The sequence below is a fragment of the Cetorhinus maximus genome, chromosome 15, assembly GCF_964194155.1.
Source record: "Cetorhinus maximus chromosome 15, sCetMax3.hap1.1, whole genome shotgun sequence".
Classification (NCBI taxonomy): domain Eukaryota; kingdom Metazoa; phylum Chordata; class Chondrichthyes; order Lamniformes; family Cetorhinidae; genus Cetorhinus; species Cetorhinus maximus.
Genome location: NC_135893.1, coordinates 86,285,943 through 86,301,620, shown reverse-complemented (window position 1 = coordinate 86,301,620; position 15,678 = coordinate 86,285,943). Strand labels below are relative to the sequence as shown.

At 41.2% G+C, this 15,678-nt stretch overlaps 1 protein-coding gene across 1 annotated transcript in view; it reads left to right on the top strand.

Annotated features, from left to right (window-relative positions):
- The window catches only part of baiap2l1a (BAR/IMD domain containing adaptor protein 2 like 1a), a 143,175-nt gene that overhangs the window by 61,931 nt on the left and 65,566 nt on the right, over positions 1–15,678 (top strand). Inside the window, exons 7-8 of the mRNA XM_078558878.1 lie at positions 11,157–11,309; positions 11,703–11,852. Coding sequence (XP_078415004.1) covers positions 11,157–11,309; positions 11,703–11,852 — 303 coding nt within the window. The remainder of the gene's footprint in view (positions 1–11,156; positions 11,310–11,702; positions 11,853–15,678) is intronic.

Sequence of the window (15,678 nt, the reverse complement as noted above, 5' to 3'; positions counted from 1 at the left end):
GGACAATGTCAAGCTTCTTGAGTGTTGTGGGAGCTGCACTCATCCAGGCAAGTGGGGAGTAGTCCATCACACTCCTGACTTGTGCCTTGTAGAGGGTGGACAGGCTTTGAGGAGTCAGAAGGCGGGTTACTCACCACAGGATTCTTAGCTGCTGACCTGCTTTTCTAGCCACAGCATTTATGTGGCTGGCCCAGTTCCGTTTCTGGTCAATGGTAACCCCCAGGATTTTGAGAGTGGGGATTCAGTGATGGTAATGCCATTGAACATCAAAGGGCGATGGTTAGATTCTCTCTTGTTGGAGATGGTCATTGCCTGGTATTTGTGTGGCACGAATGTTGCTTGCCACTTGTCAGCCCAAGCCTGGATGTTGTACAAGTCTTGCTGCATTTGGACATGGACTACTTCAATATCTGAGGAGCCATGAATGGTGCTGAACATTGTGAAATCTTCAGCAAACATCCCCACTTCTGACCTTTGTGAAAGAAGGTCATTGATGAAACAGCTGAAGATGGTTGGGCTGAGGACACTACCCTGAGGAACTCCTGCAGTGATGTCCTGGAGCTGAGATGACTGATCTCCAACAACCACAATCATCTTCCTTTGAGCTAGGTATAATTTCAACCAGCAGAGAGTTTTACCCCTGATTCCCATTGACTCCAGTTTTGCAAGGGCTCCTCAATGCCACACTTGGTCAAGTGGGGCCTTGATGTCAAGGGCTGTCATTCTCACCTCACCTCGGGTGTTCAGCTCTTTTGTCCATGTTTGAACCAAGGCTGTAAAGAGGCCAGGAGCTGAGTGGCCCTGGTGGAACCCAAACTGGGCATCACTGAGCAGGTTATTGCTAAGCAAGTGCCGCTTGATAGCACTGTTGATGACCCCTTCCATCACTTTACTGATGACCGGGTGGTAATTGGCTGGGTTTGATTTGCCTTGCTTTTTGTGCACAGGATGTACCTGCGCAATCTTCCACATAGCTAGTGATGCCATAGTTGTAGCTGTACTGGAACAGCTTGGCTAGGGCCACGGCAAGTTCTGGAGCACAAGTCTTCAGTACTCTTGCCGGAGTATTGTCAGGGCCCATAGCCTTTTGCGGCGTCCAGTGCCTTCAGCCGTTTCTTGATATCACGTGGAGTGAATTGAATTGGCTGGATACTGGCACCTGTGATGCCTCCAGAGGAGGCTGAGATGGATCATCCAACTCAGCCCCTCTGGCTCAAGATTGTAGCAAATGCTTCAACCTTATCTTTTGCACTGATGTGCTGGGCTCCCCCGTCATTGAGGATGGGGATATTTGTGGAGCCTCCTCCTCCAGTGAGTTGTTTAATTGTCCACCACTATTCATGACTGGATGTAGCAGGACTGCAGAGTTTAAATCTGATCCATTGGTTGTGGGATCACTTAGCTCTGTCTATCATTTGCTGCTTGTGCTGTTTGGCACGCAAGTCATCCTGTGTTATAGCTTCAGCAGGTTGACACCTCATTTTTAGATATGCCTGGTGCTGTTCCTGACATGCCCTCCTGCACTCCTCATTGAACCAGGGTTGATCCCCTGGTTTGATGGTAATGATGGAGTGGGGGATATGTCAGACCATGAGGTTACAGATTATGTTCGAGTACAATTCTGCTTCTGATAGCCCACAGACCCTCATGGATGCCCAGTCTTGAGTTGCTAGATCTGTTTGAAATCTATCCCATTTAGCACAGTGGTAGTGCCACACAATACGATGGGAGGTATCTCAATGTGAAGGTGGGACTCTGTCTCCACAACAAACATGAGGTGGTCACTCCTACTGATACTGTCATGGACAGATGCATCTGGGGCGGGCAGGCAGGTTGGTGACGATGAGGTGAAGTATATTTTTCCCTCTTGTTGGTTCCCTCATCACCTGCCACAGACCCAGTCTAACAGCTCTGTCCTTTAGGATTCGGCCAGCTTGGTCATTAGTGGTGCTACCAAGCCACTCATGGTGATGGATATTGAAGTACCCACCCAGAATACATTCCATGCCCTTGCCATCCTCAGCGCTTCCTCCAAGTGGTGTTCAACATGGGGGAGCACTGATTCATCAGCTGAGGGAGGGCGGTAATCAGCAGGAAGTTTACCTGCCCATGTTTGACCTGTGATTTGACGTGATAACCTGCTTTGACAATCAAAAGTCTACTTTCTGAAACAAGAAACCACATAATTACAGTTGTTTATTGTAATCGATGCAGCTTGATTGTAATGATCATTTGAGTGGCAACTCTCCTATGTTGAAGGACAGCTGTCTGAACTGTAATATTAAGCAATATAATGGAAATCTGAAATTAAAAACAATGTTGAAAATTCTCAGTGTTCAGGCAGCATCCGTAGAGAGAGGAAGGTGTAGATTAACATTTCACGTCGATGATCTTTTTGTTTGAGCCTGATCAGTCATGATCTCATTGAATGGTGGAACATGCTTGAGGAGTTGAATGGCATGTTCCTGTTCCTATGTTCCATACACCTGGAATGGTAACCCTACCTCCCTCTTTCTACAAGTGCTGTCTGACCTGCTGAGCATTTCCATCATTTTCTGTTTTTATTTAACTTGTAATATTGTTCATCTGCACAATCCAACCTTTAAAAGGGCAATGTATTACTAATGAGTTGTTAATTGTTCCTAAATTAGTATAACTGGATCCAAAGGGTGACTCCATAGCTGCTTTAAGTTTGTTGTTAGTGAGTGATTGTATTGCTGGTACCTTGTGTGTGGTTCTGTCACAGCCAGGGGCAACCCAAAATAATTTTGTAGATTTTACCAAATTTGGGTAAACAACTTCCCACTGTTCATTTTAGCTGATTTAGTAAATTGTCAGGAATTGCCAGCACAAGCGTCCTACTACTGATATAAAGAAGTTCCCAATAATTGCACCATTGCTTCCTATCACTTGAAAAGCCTGTCGTTGCTTCATTCAAGGTAGTAGTTTTGAGACAAGAACAATGAATAGAGAAAACTGCAACTGCTAACATTGGTGAATGGAGGCTCAGCACTATTTCCTCAACTGTTTAACATGTATGAGAGTGATCAGCAATGCTTCTCAACATAGCAGTACACTTCAAGGACTTTGCTGTCTTTTTACTGTGCTGATCAATTTGTTTTCGTAATCATTTGAGTTACTAGGTAAATTATTTAACAGGAATATACTTTTAATTGTATCAAATGAAGTTAAGTACCTACAGGTGGAGGGCATTGATTGGATGGTTACTTGAGCACATATAAAGAGACACTTACTGACACATGTTGAGTGGTGTCAGGGGATATATACCTGAAATGTTTCACTCTGAATAAATCTATCCCAAGTAAATACTGGCTTTGGATTCTTCCTTCACCAACTGGCAATCAGGAGTATAACATTCACTGTAACCAAGCATGCTGTATTTTGAGAAAATCAAATATGTTAAAGAATAATTAAGCTATACTTTGTAAATGTAACTCTTCTCCCTTGTCGGTAATTCCTTCCTGTCCTCATACACACTTAGGCTAAACCAACACTGTTTGTAATTTTGGTGTTCTATTTAAACTGAACATTAAACCCCATGTCCTATTCCCTCTCCACAACATAGACCGCCTCAGTTCCTATTTCAGGCACTCCATTGCTGAAAACTTTATTGATTTATTATCGCCAAACTCAACAAATGCTCTCACTGGGGACTTTGTACCCTCCATAGACTGCAACTCACCCAAAAAAATCTGCTCCATGTGTTCAATTCTACCCAAAGACCCAGTCAACCATCTCAGCCCTATCCTCACTGACTTACACAGGTTTCCTGCAACCCACATATCAGATTTAAAATTTTTCTTCTTTCTGAAGCCACGGTTTAAAAATAAGGGGTCACTCACTTAAGAGAGAGATGAGGAGAAATTCTTTCAGAGGGTTGAGAGTCTTTGGAACGCTCTTCCTCAAAAGGCGGTGGAAGCAGAGTCTTTGAATATTTTTAAGGCAGAGCTAGATAGATTCTTGATTAACAAGGGGTAAAAGGTTGTTGGGGGTAGGCAGGAAAGTGGGGTTGAGGTTACATTCAGTCAGCCATGATCTTATTGAATGGCAGAGCAGGCTCGAGGGGCCGAGTGGCCTACCCCCCTAATTCGTATGTGAGTGATTTGGGGTATTTCTTTACATTAAAGGTCCTATATACATTCAAGTTAATTTCTTGCTGATTTTCATCAATTGCAACTTGTTTATTTTTTTAATCCTTCCCCTTTCACTCCGCCATCCAGTTTGTTATTTTCAGAAACATCCTTCTGATTCCCAGTGGGTTTCCTTCAGCTGGAGGAGGGACTTGGGCTTCCTCCATCACCATGGTAGTATTGCTGTTTTATGTCCGTGTTTTCCAATAGAAAGTGCTGACTATCCACTGTTGTGGCTACAATGACATCATTTCAACCATGCACATTGTTTTGTTATTTTGCTGCAGTCACACAATACAGGTAAATGTATTTTGCATCTGTATATTTACTTAAACATCTATCAAGTAACCAAGGAAGTAAAATGCTCAATGATTAAAAAACACTCATTTGCCCTCCTTTTTGTCTTACCATTTTACCAGCAAATGCACAAAAAGGTTAAAGTACACATGCATACGCTGTGCAAGCCCCCCCAACAACATTGTGTATTACTCGTTTTTATTTGTTAACCAGAAATACAATTAGCCGCATTTGGATTCCCAAATAGCCACTGGTGGCTAATATATTGGACACATTGTTCTTTGTTCAACTGATGGGGGTTATGCTTGTGGTCAATTAAAATAAAGAAGTTTCCATGTGATTTCTATCCTGTGCAATCCTGTTAAATGTTTGGACACTTGTAGCAAGAGAAATGGTTTCTAACTATATTTGAACAATAAAAGAAATGAGTATATGTCAAGTAATTTGTATTTAACAATTAAGTACATTACTTTGGTGAAATGCTTTATTTTGTGTTTACTGTAATTGAACTTGGATCTACTTCATACACAAGGTGTAAGTTAAGGCCTAGTGTTCACTGACAGCTGTTTGAGACTCTCTCAACATTTTTCATGTAGAACTTAGGTTACCTTCACAATTAATTGGATTTTATTCCTTGATTTGATGGAAGATCTCAGTTTATTCAGAATGATGTATCTTTCAGACTGTACTAAGTGATGGTAATTGAAACTGTAAATTTGAGCCCATACTATTTAGCCTGTTGAAGAGATTTCTGCGATTTATTACCCTTTCTTCTTTCAAATGTGTAGATACTGTTTCATGTGCCAATTGCTGTTGAAGTCATTTTTTGTTTGTATGTGATTTTTTTTTGTTCATTAATATAAAAGATGCTAGTGGTGGTAACAAAATATTTGCTTTTTATGCACCCAGTGCTGGCATCAAGCATTCCTAGGTCAGGCACGGCATGGTTAGATGCAAAATTAAGCTGCTTCTACACTGCTAAAATAACTTTTCTCAAACTGTGATTATTGTAGGTGATAAAGTGGAATTGGATAAACCAACTGTACTTTATCAGCAGGGATCAGAATCTAGCTAAAAGACAGGAAATTAATATCCCCTCCCTACATAATAATTAGAATGAAGTAAAACGAAGGAGCCACATGATTAAATACAGTTGACCATTGTGTAAGGTAGTGCCATTTGCCGTTTCTTGGTTTAGTGTAGCAGAGACTTGGCAGGGAAAAAGATAGTTTGAAAAATAGGCTGACTACAACAACAAAAATACGAACATTATAAGGGGATCCTTTTGGCCAGTTCCGCCTCTTCCCCACTGTTTTTTTCACACTTTGACTGCTGAAATTTGGTAAATACAGGGCCTAACAATGAAGTCCTCCTTTTCCACTAATTCCTCACCCTCAAAACCAACCACTTGGATGCAGTCCCACGAGAATCCATATTTCTTACGATACTGTGGCCAAATGACTATCCTTTTGTGTACTGCAGTAGTAAGTAGCACTGGTAATTCAACTGCTGGAGCCATCACAGTTGAGTTTGATTTTTGCCCTCCACCAACATTCATACAAGCTCACTTCTAACAAGGGTTTCTGGATGACATTCAAGCATGGGAAAGTTAACTGACTTTTATTCTCCTTCCTAAGTCAGGGACCTAGCTGAGGCTGATTGAGATACCCCTGCTGCATTCCACCAACACTGTATCTACTAGGGATTAAACCAGGGATTTTTCCTAATCTGTGTTAATCAATTAAAGCACTGAAATATAAAAGAACAATTTTTAAAAAGGTGACATGTTTAACAGCCATGAATAGGCAACCAGACTTATACTTAGAGGTATTAAATGTAAAACATAGGTTGAACCACAGAGGAGTGTCATGTGAGGTTATGGGCATCCCATCATCAGATGGATAATGGAACCACTTTAAAGTGTACAGTGAAGATTGACTGAAATGATACAGGAATCAGGTTCTGAAAAATTAGGGGTTTTATTGCTGGAGCTTATAGAATTCATGAAACTAAAGATAGAATGGCTATTTCAACATTCTGAGGATAAATAGTGAATAAATAATATTGCCGGTCCATGAATGAATAACAAAGGGTTATAGACTGAGGATTGTTAGAAGAATGAAGGGGGAAGTTAGAAAAAAAAGTTTTGCCAGGGAGGTTATTGTAACATTGAATGCCTTACTGCGAGTAGCTATTGAGGTAGAGACCATTATTAGAATGGGAAAAGTATGACAAGATGTGGGGCAAAAAGCAAGGCAACAAGATTAATATATCACTCCAGTTGTAGAGTGGCACAAATTGCTGAATGGCCTCCTCCTGCAGGTGAGAAAAAGCTCTTTATTTGAAGAAAAATATTTCATCCCGCTCTTCTGAAAATGGGCAAATGTTTGTTTACTGAGAGTAAGAATTCAGAAAATAGAAACAAATAGTATGAAAGGGATAATGGTAACTTGGGTGCATAACTGGCTGAATTTTAGGGGACAAAGTAGCAGTGAATGGATTTTTCGAACTGGAGATAGGCATGCTGTGGAATCTCCCAGGGGTTGTCATTAGGACTTCTCATTTTGTTATTTAAAGATAACCTGGCCTTGGGTATGGGAACCTACAAATTCAGTTTGCGAATGTTAGAAAACTTGAGAGAATGGTAAATAGAGAGCAGGGTAGTAGCAGTCTTCAGGAGGATAGACAGACGGGTGAAATGGGCAGATATTTGGCCAATGCAATATAACATGTGGAGAGGAAAACAGAGTTAACGTTTCGAGTCCGAATGACTCTTCATCAGAACTGAAGAGAAATAGAAATGAGGTGAAATATAAGCTGTTTAAGTGGGGTGGGACAGGTGGAGCTGGATAGAGAGCCAGTGATGGGTGGAGGCAAAGGAGAGATTGCCAAAGATGTCATAGACAAAAGGACAAAGGGGTGTTGACGGCAGTGATATTAGCTAAGGGATGTGCTAATGGTGACATTAAGGGTGGAAAACAGGATGAGCAAGTAGCAGATGGCCCTTGTGGGGGTGGGGTGGGGGGAAGGAATCAAAATAGGCTAAAAGGTGGAGATAAAACAACAGATGGAAATAAATTAAAAAATAATAGAAATAGGTGGGAAAAGAAAAATATTTTTAAAAATATATAATAATTATTAGAAAAAAGGGAGTCAGAAAGGGGGTGGGGAAGGAGGAGAGTGTTCATGATCTGAAGTTGTTGAACTCAATGTTAAGTCTGGAAGGCTGTAAAGTTCCTAATTGGAAGATGAGGTGCTGTTCCTCCAGTTTGTGTTGAGCTTCACTGGAACATTGCAGCAGGCCAAGGATGGACATGTGGGCATGAGAGCAGGGTGGTGTTGAAATGGCAAGTGACAGGGAGGTCTGGATCATGCTTGCAGACAGACCGAAGGTGTTCCGCAAAGCAGTCACCTAGCCTGCGTTTGGTCTCTCCAATGTAGAGGAGACCACATTGGGAGCAGTGAATGCAGTAGACTAAATTGAGTGAAGTGCAAGTGAAGTGCTGCTTCACTTGAAAGGAGTGTTTGGGCCCTTGAATGGTGAGGAGGTGGGGAAGTAAAGGGGCAGGTGTTGCACTTTCTGCAGTTGCATGGGAAGGTGCCGTGGGAGGGGGTTGAGCTTTAGGGGGTGATGGAGGAGTAGACCAGGTTGTCCCAGAGGGAACGGTCCCTACGGAATGCCAACAGGGTTGGGGGGCGGGGGCGGTGAAGGGAAGATGTGTTTGGTGGTGGCATCATGCTGGAGTTGGCAGAAATGGTGGAGGGTGATCCTTTGAATGCGGAGGCTGGTGGGGTGATAAGTGAGGACAAGGGGGACTCTATCATGGTTCTGATGAGAACTAATTTTCAGGGTTATTGGGAAAGAGCAGGGATGTGGCACTAAATTGGATAAAAGAGCCTGCAGAAGCATGATGGGCTGAATGGCCCCTTTCTGTGATGCAAGATTCTACAATTGCGCATATATTTTGCTACATACCTTTCTATGGCACATTCAAATTTTTTTTTTGAAAAATATATTCATTCATAAAACATCTGGAAGAACATTACAAAAGATTTCTAAATCGCCATCACAAAAAGTGCAATCAGATTCAACTTTTACACATGGATCACGAGGTGCTTCAATACAATCAATGAATATTACAATCATTTCAATATGGTCATTACAGACAATCAGACAGTGCAATGGTATTGGAGTTATCAACATACCTCATGTTGCACTCTGAGGTGCTTCAATACACTTATACTACAATTAGCATTCATTGCATACATTCATTGTGAGCCGTACAGCCCGAGGGGTCTATACCTTTCCCAGCCCCTCGGTGCACTATGGCGGAAAGGTCTTAGACAGTGACCTTTCCCGATTGCGCCTTTGTGATGGCTGCCCCAAGCTTTAGTGCATCCCTCAGCACATAGTCCTGGACCTTGGAATGTGCCAGTCTGCAACACTTGGTCGGGGACAACTCTTTGCACTGGAAGACCAAGTTTCGGGCAGACCAAAGAGCGTCTTTCACCGAGTTGATGATCCTCCAGCTGCAGTTGATGTTTGTCTCGGTGTGTCCCCCTGGGAACAGCCTGTAGAGCACAGAGTCCTGTGTCACCGCGCTGTTCGGGATGAGCTTCGACAGAAACCACTGCATCTCTCTCCAGACCTTCTTTGCAAAGGCACAATCCACAAGGAGGTGAACAACGGTCTTGTCCCCACCACAGCCACCTCGAGGGCAATGTGCAGAGGGGGTGAGACTCCTGGCGTGTTGGAAGGATCTGATGGGAGATGGCCTTTCTCACCACCAGCCAAGCTACATCTTGGTGCTTGTTGGAAAGCTCTGGCGATGAGGCATTCTGCCAAATGACTTTGACAGTCTGCTCGGGGAACCATCCGACAGGATCCAGCATCTCCTTTTCCTGCAGGGCCTCTAAGACGTTACGTTATGGCACATTCAAATTACCTATTGTATAAGTGATCATTCTCCACGTTGAATGCTTCTTAAATTGCCTCAAATTAAGCGAATGTCATTTTTGAAAAAATACCTTTTAATGTGTGTTAAGCTACACAAACAGTATTATCAATGACTGCATTGAGTACGGTTTTATTTCGCATTAATTTACTTCCCACTTTTTCAGCTATATATGTGGTTGTCAACAATGCAAACTCAATTTTGGTAGTTCCATATTGCCCTCTCCAATTAAAACTCATCAATATGATAATGAATGTGAAAATCTAGTTTGCCATTGACATTTTCTCAGAGAATTAAGCATGGGCAAAAATTGCCTTCCTTGTTAGTGCCGCCCACATCTCAAGATTGAATTAAAAATAATAATGGAACACTAATTATAGCTACTTGCTAAGATGCTACCATGGTTCCTTAATCAAATTCATATAGCCCATAATTAAATAAGCCTATTATACTGCAACTCTATCTTTGAGGCTGTTTGTTATACCTACAACAAGCAAAAGCTGTCAAATTTTCAGTTCCTTCAAAATGTCAGACCAATTTCCTTTAAAGAAATGTCTATCAGACCAACTCCAATTTTAACAGATTCTGATTTGTGTAAACATCAATTTCTTGTGAATAACGTGGATTCCAGCACTACAATTTTGCAATGAGGAAGTGCCTTTATCCTGATAAAGTGGAAGTCCTTATGTTTCTTTGGTATGATTCCTTAGTTAATGAATGTAGATTTGGTTTTCTGATCGAATTCTGCTAGTTTATTTAGCAATGAACAAGAGATTGGCACTCTGGAAGTGACATTGAATCCCTGATTTATTTGCATATACTATCAAACTTCATGTTTTTAATAAAGTTTGAGTTTTTATAGGCATAATTCCACTTCTTGTTTAGCATTTGGACTATTTTGAGTGATGTTTTTACCGTTAATCTCCAATAACTACACTCCTTCTCCCCTAAAATGTAAGCTTCATCATAACTTGACAGCTCCAGGTAATGGAAACATACCCGTATTATAAAGAAGGTGCAGGTTTGCATCACTGTCATCTGTTTGTCCTTGAAATAAAACCAGGAAACAGTTAGGCTGCACGTACCTTGCCTTCAAATTGCTTTCTATTAATGGATTTCAGAGTAAGGAGTAAAAAGCATGTACAAATTGGTATATTTGAAAATAAAGTGGGGAAGTTATACTGCCAATGACTAGAAAAAATGTTTATTTTTATTAGAGGTATTTGTTTATGCTCCATGTTGAAAATCTTTCTTGCAATCAGAACAAAAAAAAAGTAAAATATATGAGGGGTGACTGGAGCAGTATTTCTGTTCTAAATCTAAAGACTGCAAATCATGTTGCCTTTATCCTGATCCGAGTTCCAAAAGGTGATATTTCAGCTGTGATTGTCCCTGATAGATTTTTTCTCATGCCCCTCACACGCACTTCAATTTTCAAATGCCAGTTTCTGATTGTTTAATATTGCTCTTCAATTTAATTGGAAGAAATCTTTAATTTCTGAAATACAACCATTGGTATTAGCAACCACCATTTGAGTTGTTATCTCTTTTCTAATTCATGAGAATACATCATGCATTTTTTTAAAAAGAAGTCTTCATTAAAAGTAACTCTCCAAATTCTTTCTATAATAAAATTGTCATAAATATCCTGACAGATCTTGGAAGAAACCAGAATCACAAAAGGTATGACCTGATTAGAAATTATTATTGATTTTGAAATAGAGAAAATTGATATTTGTGTATATTTTCCCAGTTTTTAGCAACCATCAGCACAAGGGAAAATGAAATTCAGAGATTCATCACTGAAGGTTGCAAAGAGGCCCTTCTTGAAGAAAAGAGACGGTTCTGCTTCCTAGTGGACAAACATTGCAGCTTTTCCCAAGACCTGAGCAACTACCATGAAAAGGTCTGTATGATTGAAGTGTTGAAAGCATGCTGAATTAGTGCACTTTTTAAAAAAATAAAATGATAATGGACTAACATTGTGATCAAACTTTGAAGCCATGATACTATATGGAACTGAAAATAGCTGCACTTCACGTTTTACGAAGCTCAAGGGTAGATTGTCCTCCGGGCAAAAGAGTTACCCAGAGTGCCACTTCTGATATAACTGAAAAATCATGCATCCACAATTCAAATTTCATTTCCCTCTCCAAAAAGGCAGTAACTAGAATATATGGATGCAGGTGTGTGCACAGCATTGTTCATGAGCTATAAAATCCATTCTTTGTGCTTCTCGATTTGAAATTATCTTAAATTATAATTTTCATTTCATGACCATTATTTTTTTTTACTTTAGGTCAATGGACTGCTTAGTGCCAAACTAAACAGATGGAAGGAGAAATGTTTCGATGCCACAAAGGTGCCAGAATTTTTGGGTGAAGATGACAGCCCCCCATCATATATATCCAGAACTCCTCAACCTTCTCCATTGATGGGACGATACACTGTGAGTGACTGATTTTGGGGAGGGGGGGAAATCATTTATTTAAAAACTCTGCCCTAGTTAGCAGTGGATAGAAGATTCCATTCAACAGCAAAAGCTTCTTGTATTTCTGCCATGTTCCTCTCTTAGTCTTTACAATGCAGAAGACAAAAATAAAAATAGAAGGGGCAGTAGGAAAAAGCATGGTAGAGCAAAAGTGTTTTAGACCCTTGAAAGTAGAATGAGCAGTTACAAGCAGTTTAGGGATGAAATTCCACTGTACAGGAGAAAGAGGTTACCAATGAGCGGGAAACCAGAATCGTGCTGGAGGAGTTGTGGATGTGGGTGGGGTAAGTGTGGCTTAAAAAGGTGCAAAAGGATATGAATTTGAAGGTGAGGCAGGATTTTCATATCTAATCCTGAGTGCATCGGTGTTAATTTCTCCACTTCTCATGGCCTCCCTAAGATTGACATTGTTTTAACCAATTGTAAGCAAATTTGTGCTGGCAAGCTATACTGCAAATTGGTTTGAAGTGCCAAATTAACAGCACTAAACTCTTACAGCTGGGAGAGAGGAGTGGACTGGATTTAAACCATGGCTAAGAGTGAAATGACACTTCACTGACTAATCCATGTACAAGAAAGAAAAGTATGTGAGAAAGCAATGTGATTTAAATATTTATTCTACTCAGGAATGCCTGGCGTGTAACTGTATACAAACAGCAATTGGGTTAAACAGTATCAAATAGGAGACAACAGCCTTTGTTATTAAAATACCTGTAATAAAGACACATAGAGGTATGAATGCTTCTGTAACAAAACAGTATGTTTGCATCTACAGTCCTCAAAACATTCTGGTTGTAAAAGGTACAATGAGCTTGCATATGTCCATTTTTACTGACAGGTTAATAAACAATGTTTGATTCATAAAGGTACTGTTTCCCCAACAGATTTGATTTGCTACATGTCCATCATCTTAACGCAGATGAAAAGATGCTGATGACATGTTCAGCATTTAAGATTTTACATCAAGTCTTGGAACATTGTTTTTCAAGCTGTAACCCCTCGTTTTTTGTTGCCCCACCTTTCTCCTAAAGGCTCCTGAATTACAGCTCCTTGGGTGCCAGAAGCCCTCCCGTACCTAGGTTGATGGGTTGCCATTATTACACAGGAAGGAAAATGAGTGTCGGCAAGCTAATCAATCATGGATCGACTCATAGACAAGCCAGCCCCACCCTTGCCCAACACCCACAAATATGTACTTTCAGGATGATTGCAATAGTTTCTCTCCTCCCTCACCCAGTGGTGCTGAGGTTGATTTGTGGCATTCAAACTGTTGCCTGAGCTGAAATAAATCAGCAGAAAGCAGCAGTCCAATATGGGACCTTATTTGCTCTTTTCATAAATACTGCTGTACTAAAAGGGAGAAAAACTTAGCATCCATTTTTAAGTATCTTTGAATTTTATAAAAGTGCATTTTATAGTACTGACATTGAGACAAACTCACAATTGTTTGATTTCTAACTGAAATTTAAAACTATACATGCAAGGTATTATTTTGGTTGAAGCTGATGGAAAACAGATTCTTCATGTTCTAAATATTAACTAATCATATGTACATCCAGGATTGGTGTGACTTTTGCTGGAAATTACTTTTAATTTAAGGATTTTTGTTTGGAAAATGTTTGTTCAAAAATAAATATCTTTCTTGAAGGGACTCCTTAAAAAATCTTAACATTCAAGTGCACAATATTTGGTACTGGCACTTTTCTGCAATTAGGGCAGGTTATGGAGTTGAATGACTAGTAGAATTCTAAAGGGAAAGCATTAGTTCAAAATAAATATTTGATCAAACATTTCTAGAGGATGTTAGAAGTAGCACATCAGTGTGATGGCTGTAGATAATGTAGGATTTATGAAAAATGGTGTGGCAGTATTGCAAGGCAGAAGGTTGATCTGTAAATGACTAGTCACATATTTTGTTTAGGAAACTCCTATGAAAATTTTGTTTGCCTGGAACATTAAGGGACCTAAAAGCAAAAAAAGAAGTTGCAGCTGTTGGAAAATCACAGGGACACTGAAGAAGGAAATTCTATCTTTTGTATCCTGTGCTTTATACTTCGTCTGCAGCTATCAATAATTTTTCTTATTCATTTATGGGATGTGGGCATCGCTGGCTAGCATTTATTGCCCATCCCCAATTGCCTTTGAGGAGGTGGTGGTGAGCTGCCCTCTTGAACTGCTGCAGTCCATGTGGTGTAGATACACCCACAGTGCTGTTAGGGAGGGAGTTCCAAGATTTTGATACAGACACAGAGACAGTGAAGGCGATATATTTCCAAGTCAGGATGGTGTGTGACTTGGAAGGGAACTTCCATGTGCTCCCATATATCTGCTCCCCTTGTCCTTTTAGATGGTAGCAGTCGTGGGTTTGGAAGGTGCTGCTTCAGGAGCCTTGGTAAGTTTCTGCAGTGCATCTTGTAGATGGTACACTGCTGCCACCATTCGTCGGTGGTGATGGAAGTGAATGTTTGTGGAACGGGTGCCAATCAAGTGGGCTGCTTTGTCCTGGATGGTGTTAAGCTTCTTGAGTGTTGTTGGAGCTGCAATCATCCAGGCAAGTAGAGAGTATTACATCACACTCTTGATGGTGGTGGACAGGCTTTGGGGAGTCAGGAGGTGAGTTACTCACTGCAAGATTCCTAGCCTCTGACCTGCTCTTGTAGCCACAGCATTTATATGGCTAGTCCAGTTCAGTTTCTGGTCAATGGAAACCCCCACGATGTTGATAGTGGGAGATTCAACAATGGTAATGCCATTGAATGTTAAGGGACGATAATTACATTCCCGCTTGTTGGAGATGGTCATTGCCTGGCATTTGTGTGACATGAATGTTACTTATCACTTGTCAGCCCAAGCCTGGATATTATCCAGGTCTTGCTGCATTTGGACATGGACTGCTTCAGTATCTGAGGAGTCGGGAATGGTGCTGAACATTATGCAACCATCAGTAAATATCCCCACTTCTGACCTTATGATGGAAGAAAAGTCAGTGAAGCAGCTGAAGATGGTTAGGCCTAGGACACTACCCTGAGGAACTCCGTAGTGATGTCCTGCAACTGAGATGACTAACCTCCAACAACCACAACTATCTTCCTTTGTGCTAGGTATGACTCCAACCAGTGGAGAGTTTACGCCGATTCCCATTGACTCCATTTTGCTATGGCTCCTTGGTGCCACACTCGGTCAAAAGCTGCCTTGATGTCAAGGGCAGTCACTCTCACCTCACCTCTGGAGTTCAGCTCTTTTGTCCATTTTGAGCCAAGGCTGTAATGAGGTCAGAAGCTGAATGACCCTGGCAGAACCCAAACTGAGCGTCAGCGAGCAGGTTATTGCTGATAGCACCGTTGATGACCACTTCCATCACTTTATGATGATCGAGCGTAGACTGGTAATTGGTGGGGTTGGATTTGATCTGCTTTTTGTGTACAGGACATACCTGAGAAATTTTCCACATTGCTGGGTAGGCACCAGTGTTGTAGCTGTACCGGAACAACTTGGCTAGGAGTGCGGCAAGATCTGGAGCACAAGTCTTCAGTACTATTGCTGGAATATCGTCAGGGTCCATAGCCTTTGCAATATCCAGTGCCTTCAGTCGTTTCTTGATATCACGTGGTGTGAATTGAATTGGCTGAAGACTTATCTTTTGCACTGATGTGCTGGGCTCCTCCATCATTGAGGATGGGGATATTTGTGGAGCCTCCTCCTCCAGTGAGTTGTTTAATTGTCTACCACCATTCACGACTGGATGTGGCAGGACTGCAGAGCTTAGCTCTGATCCGTCGGTTGT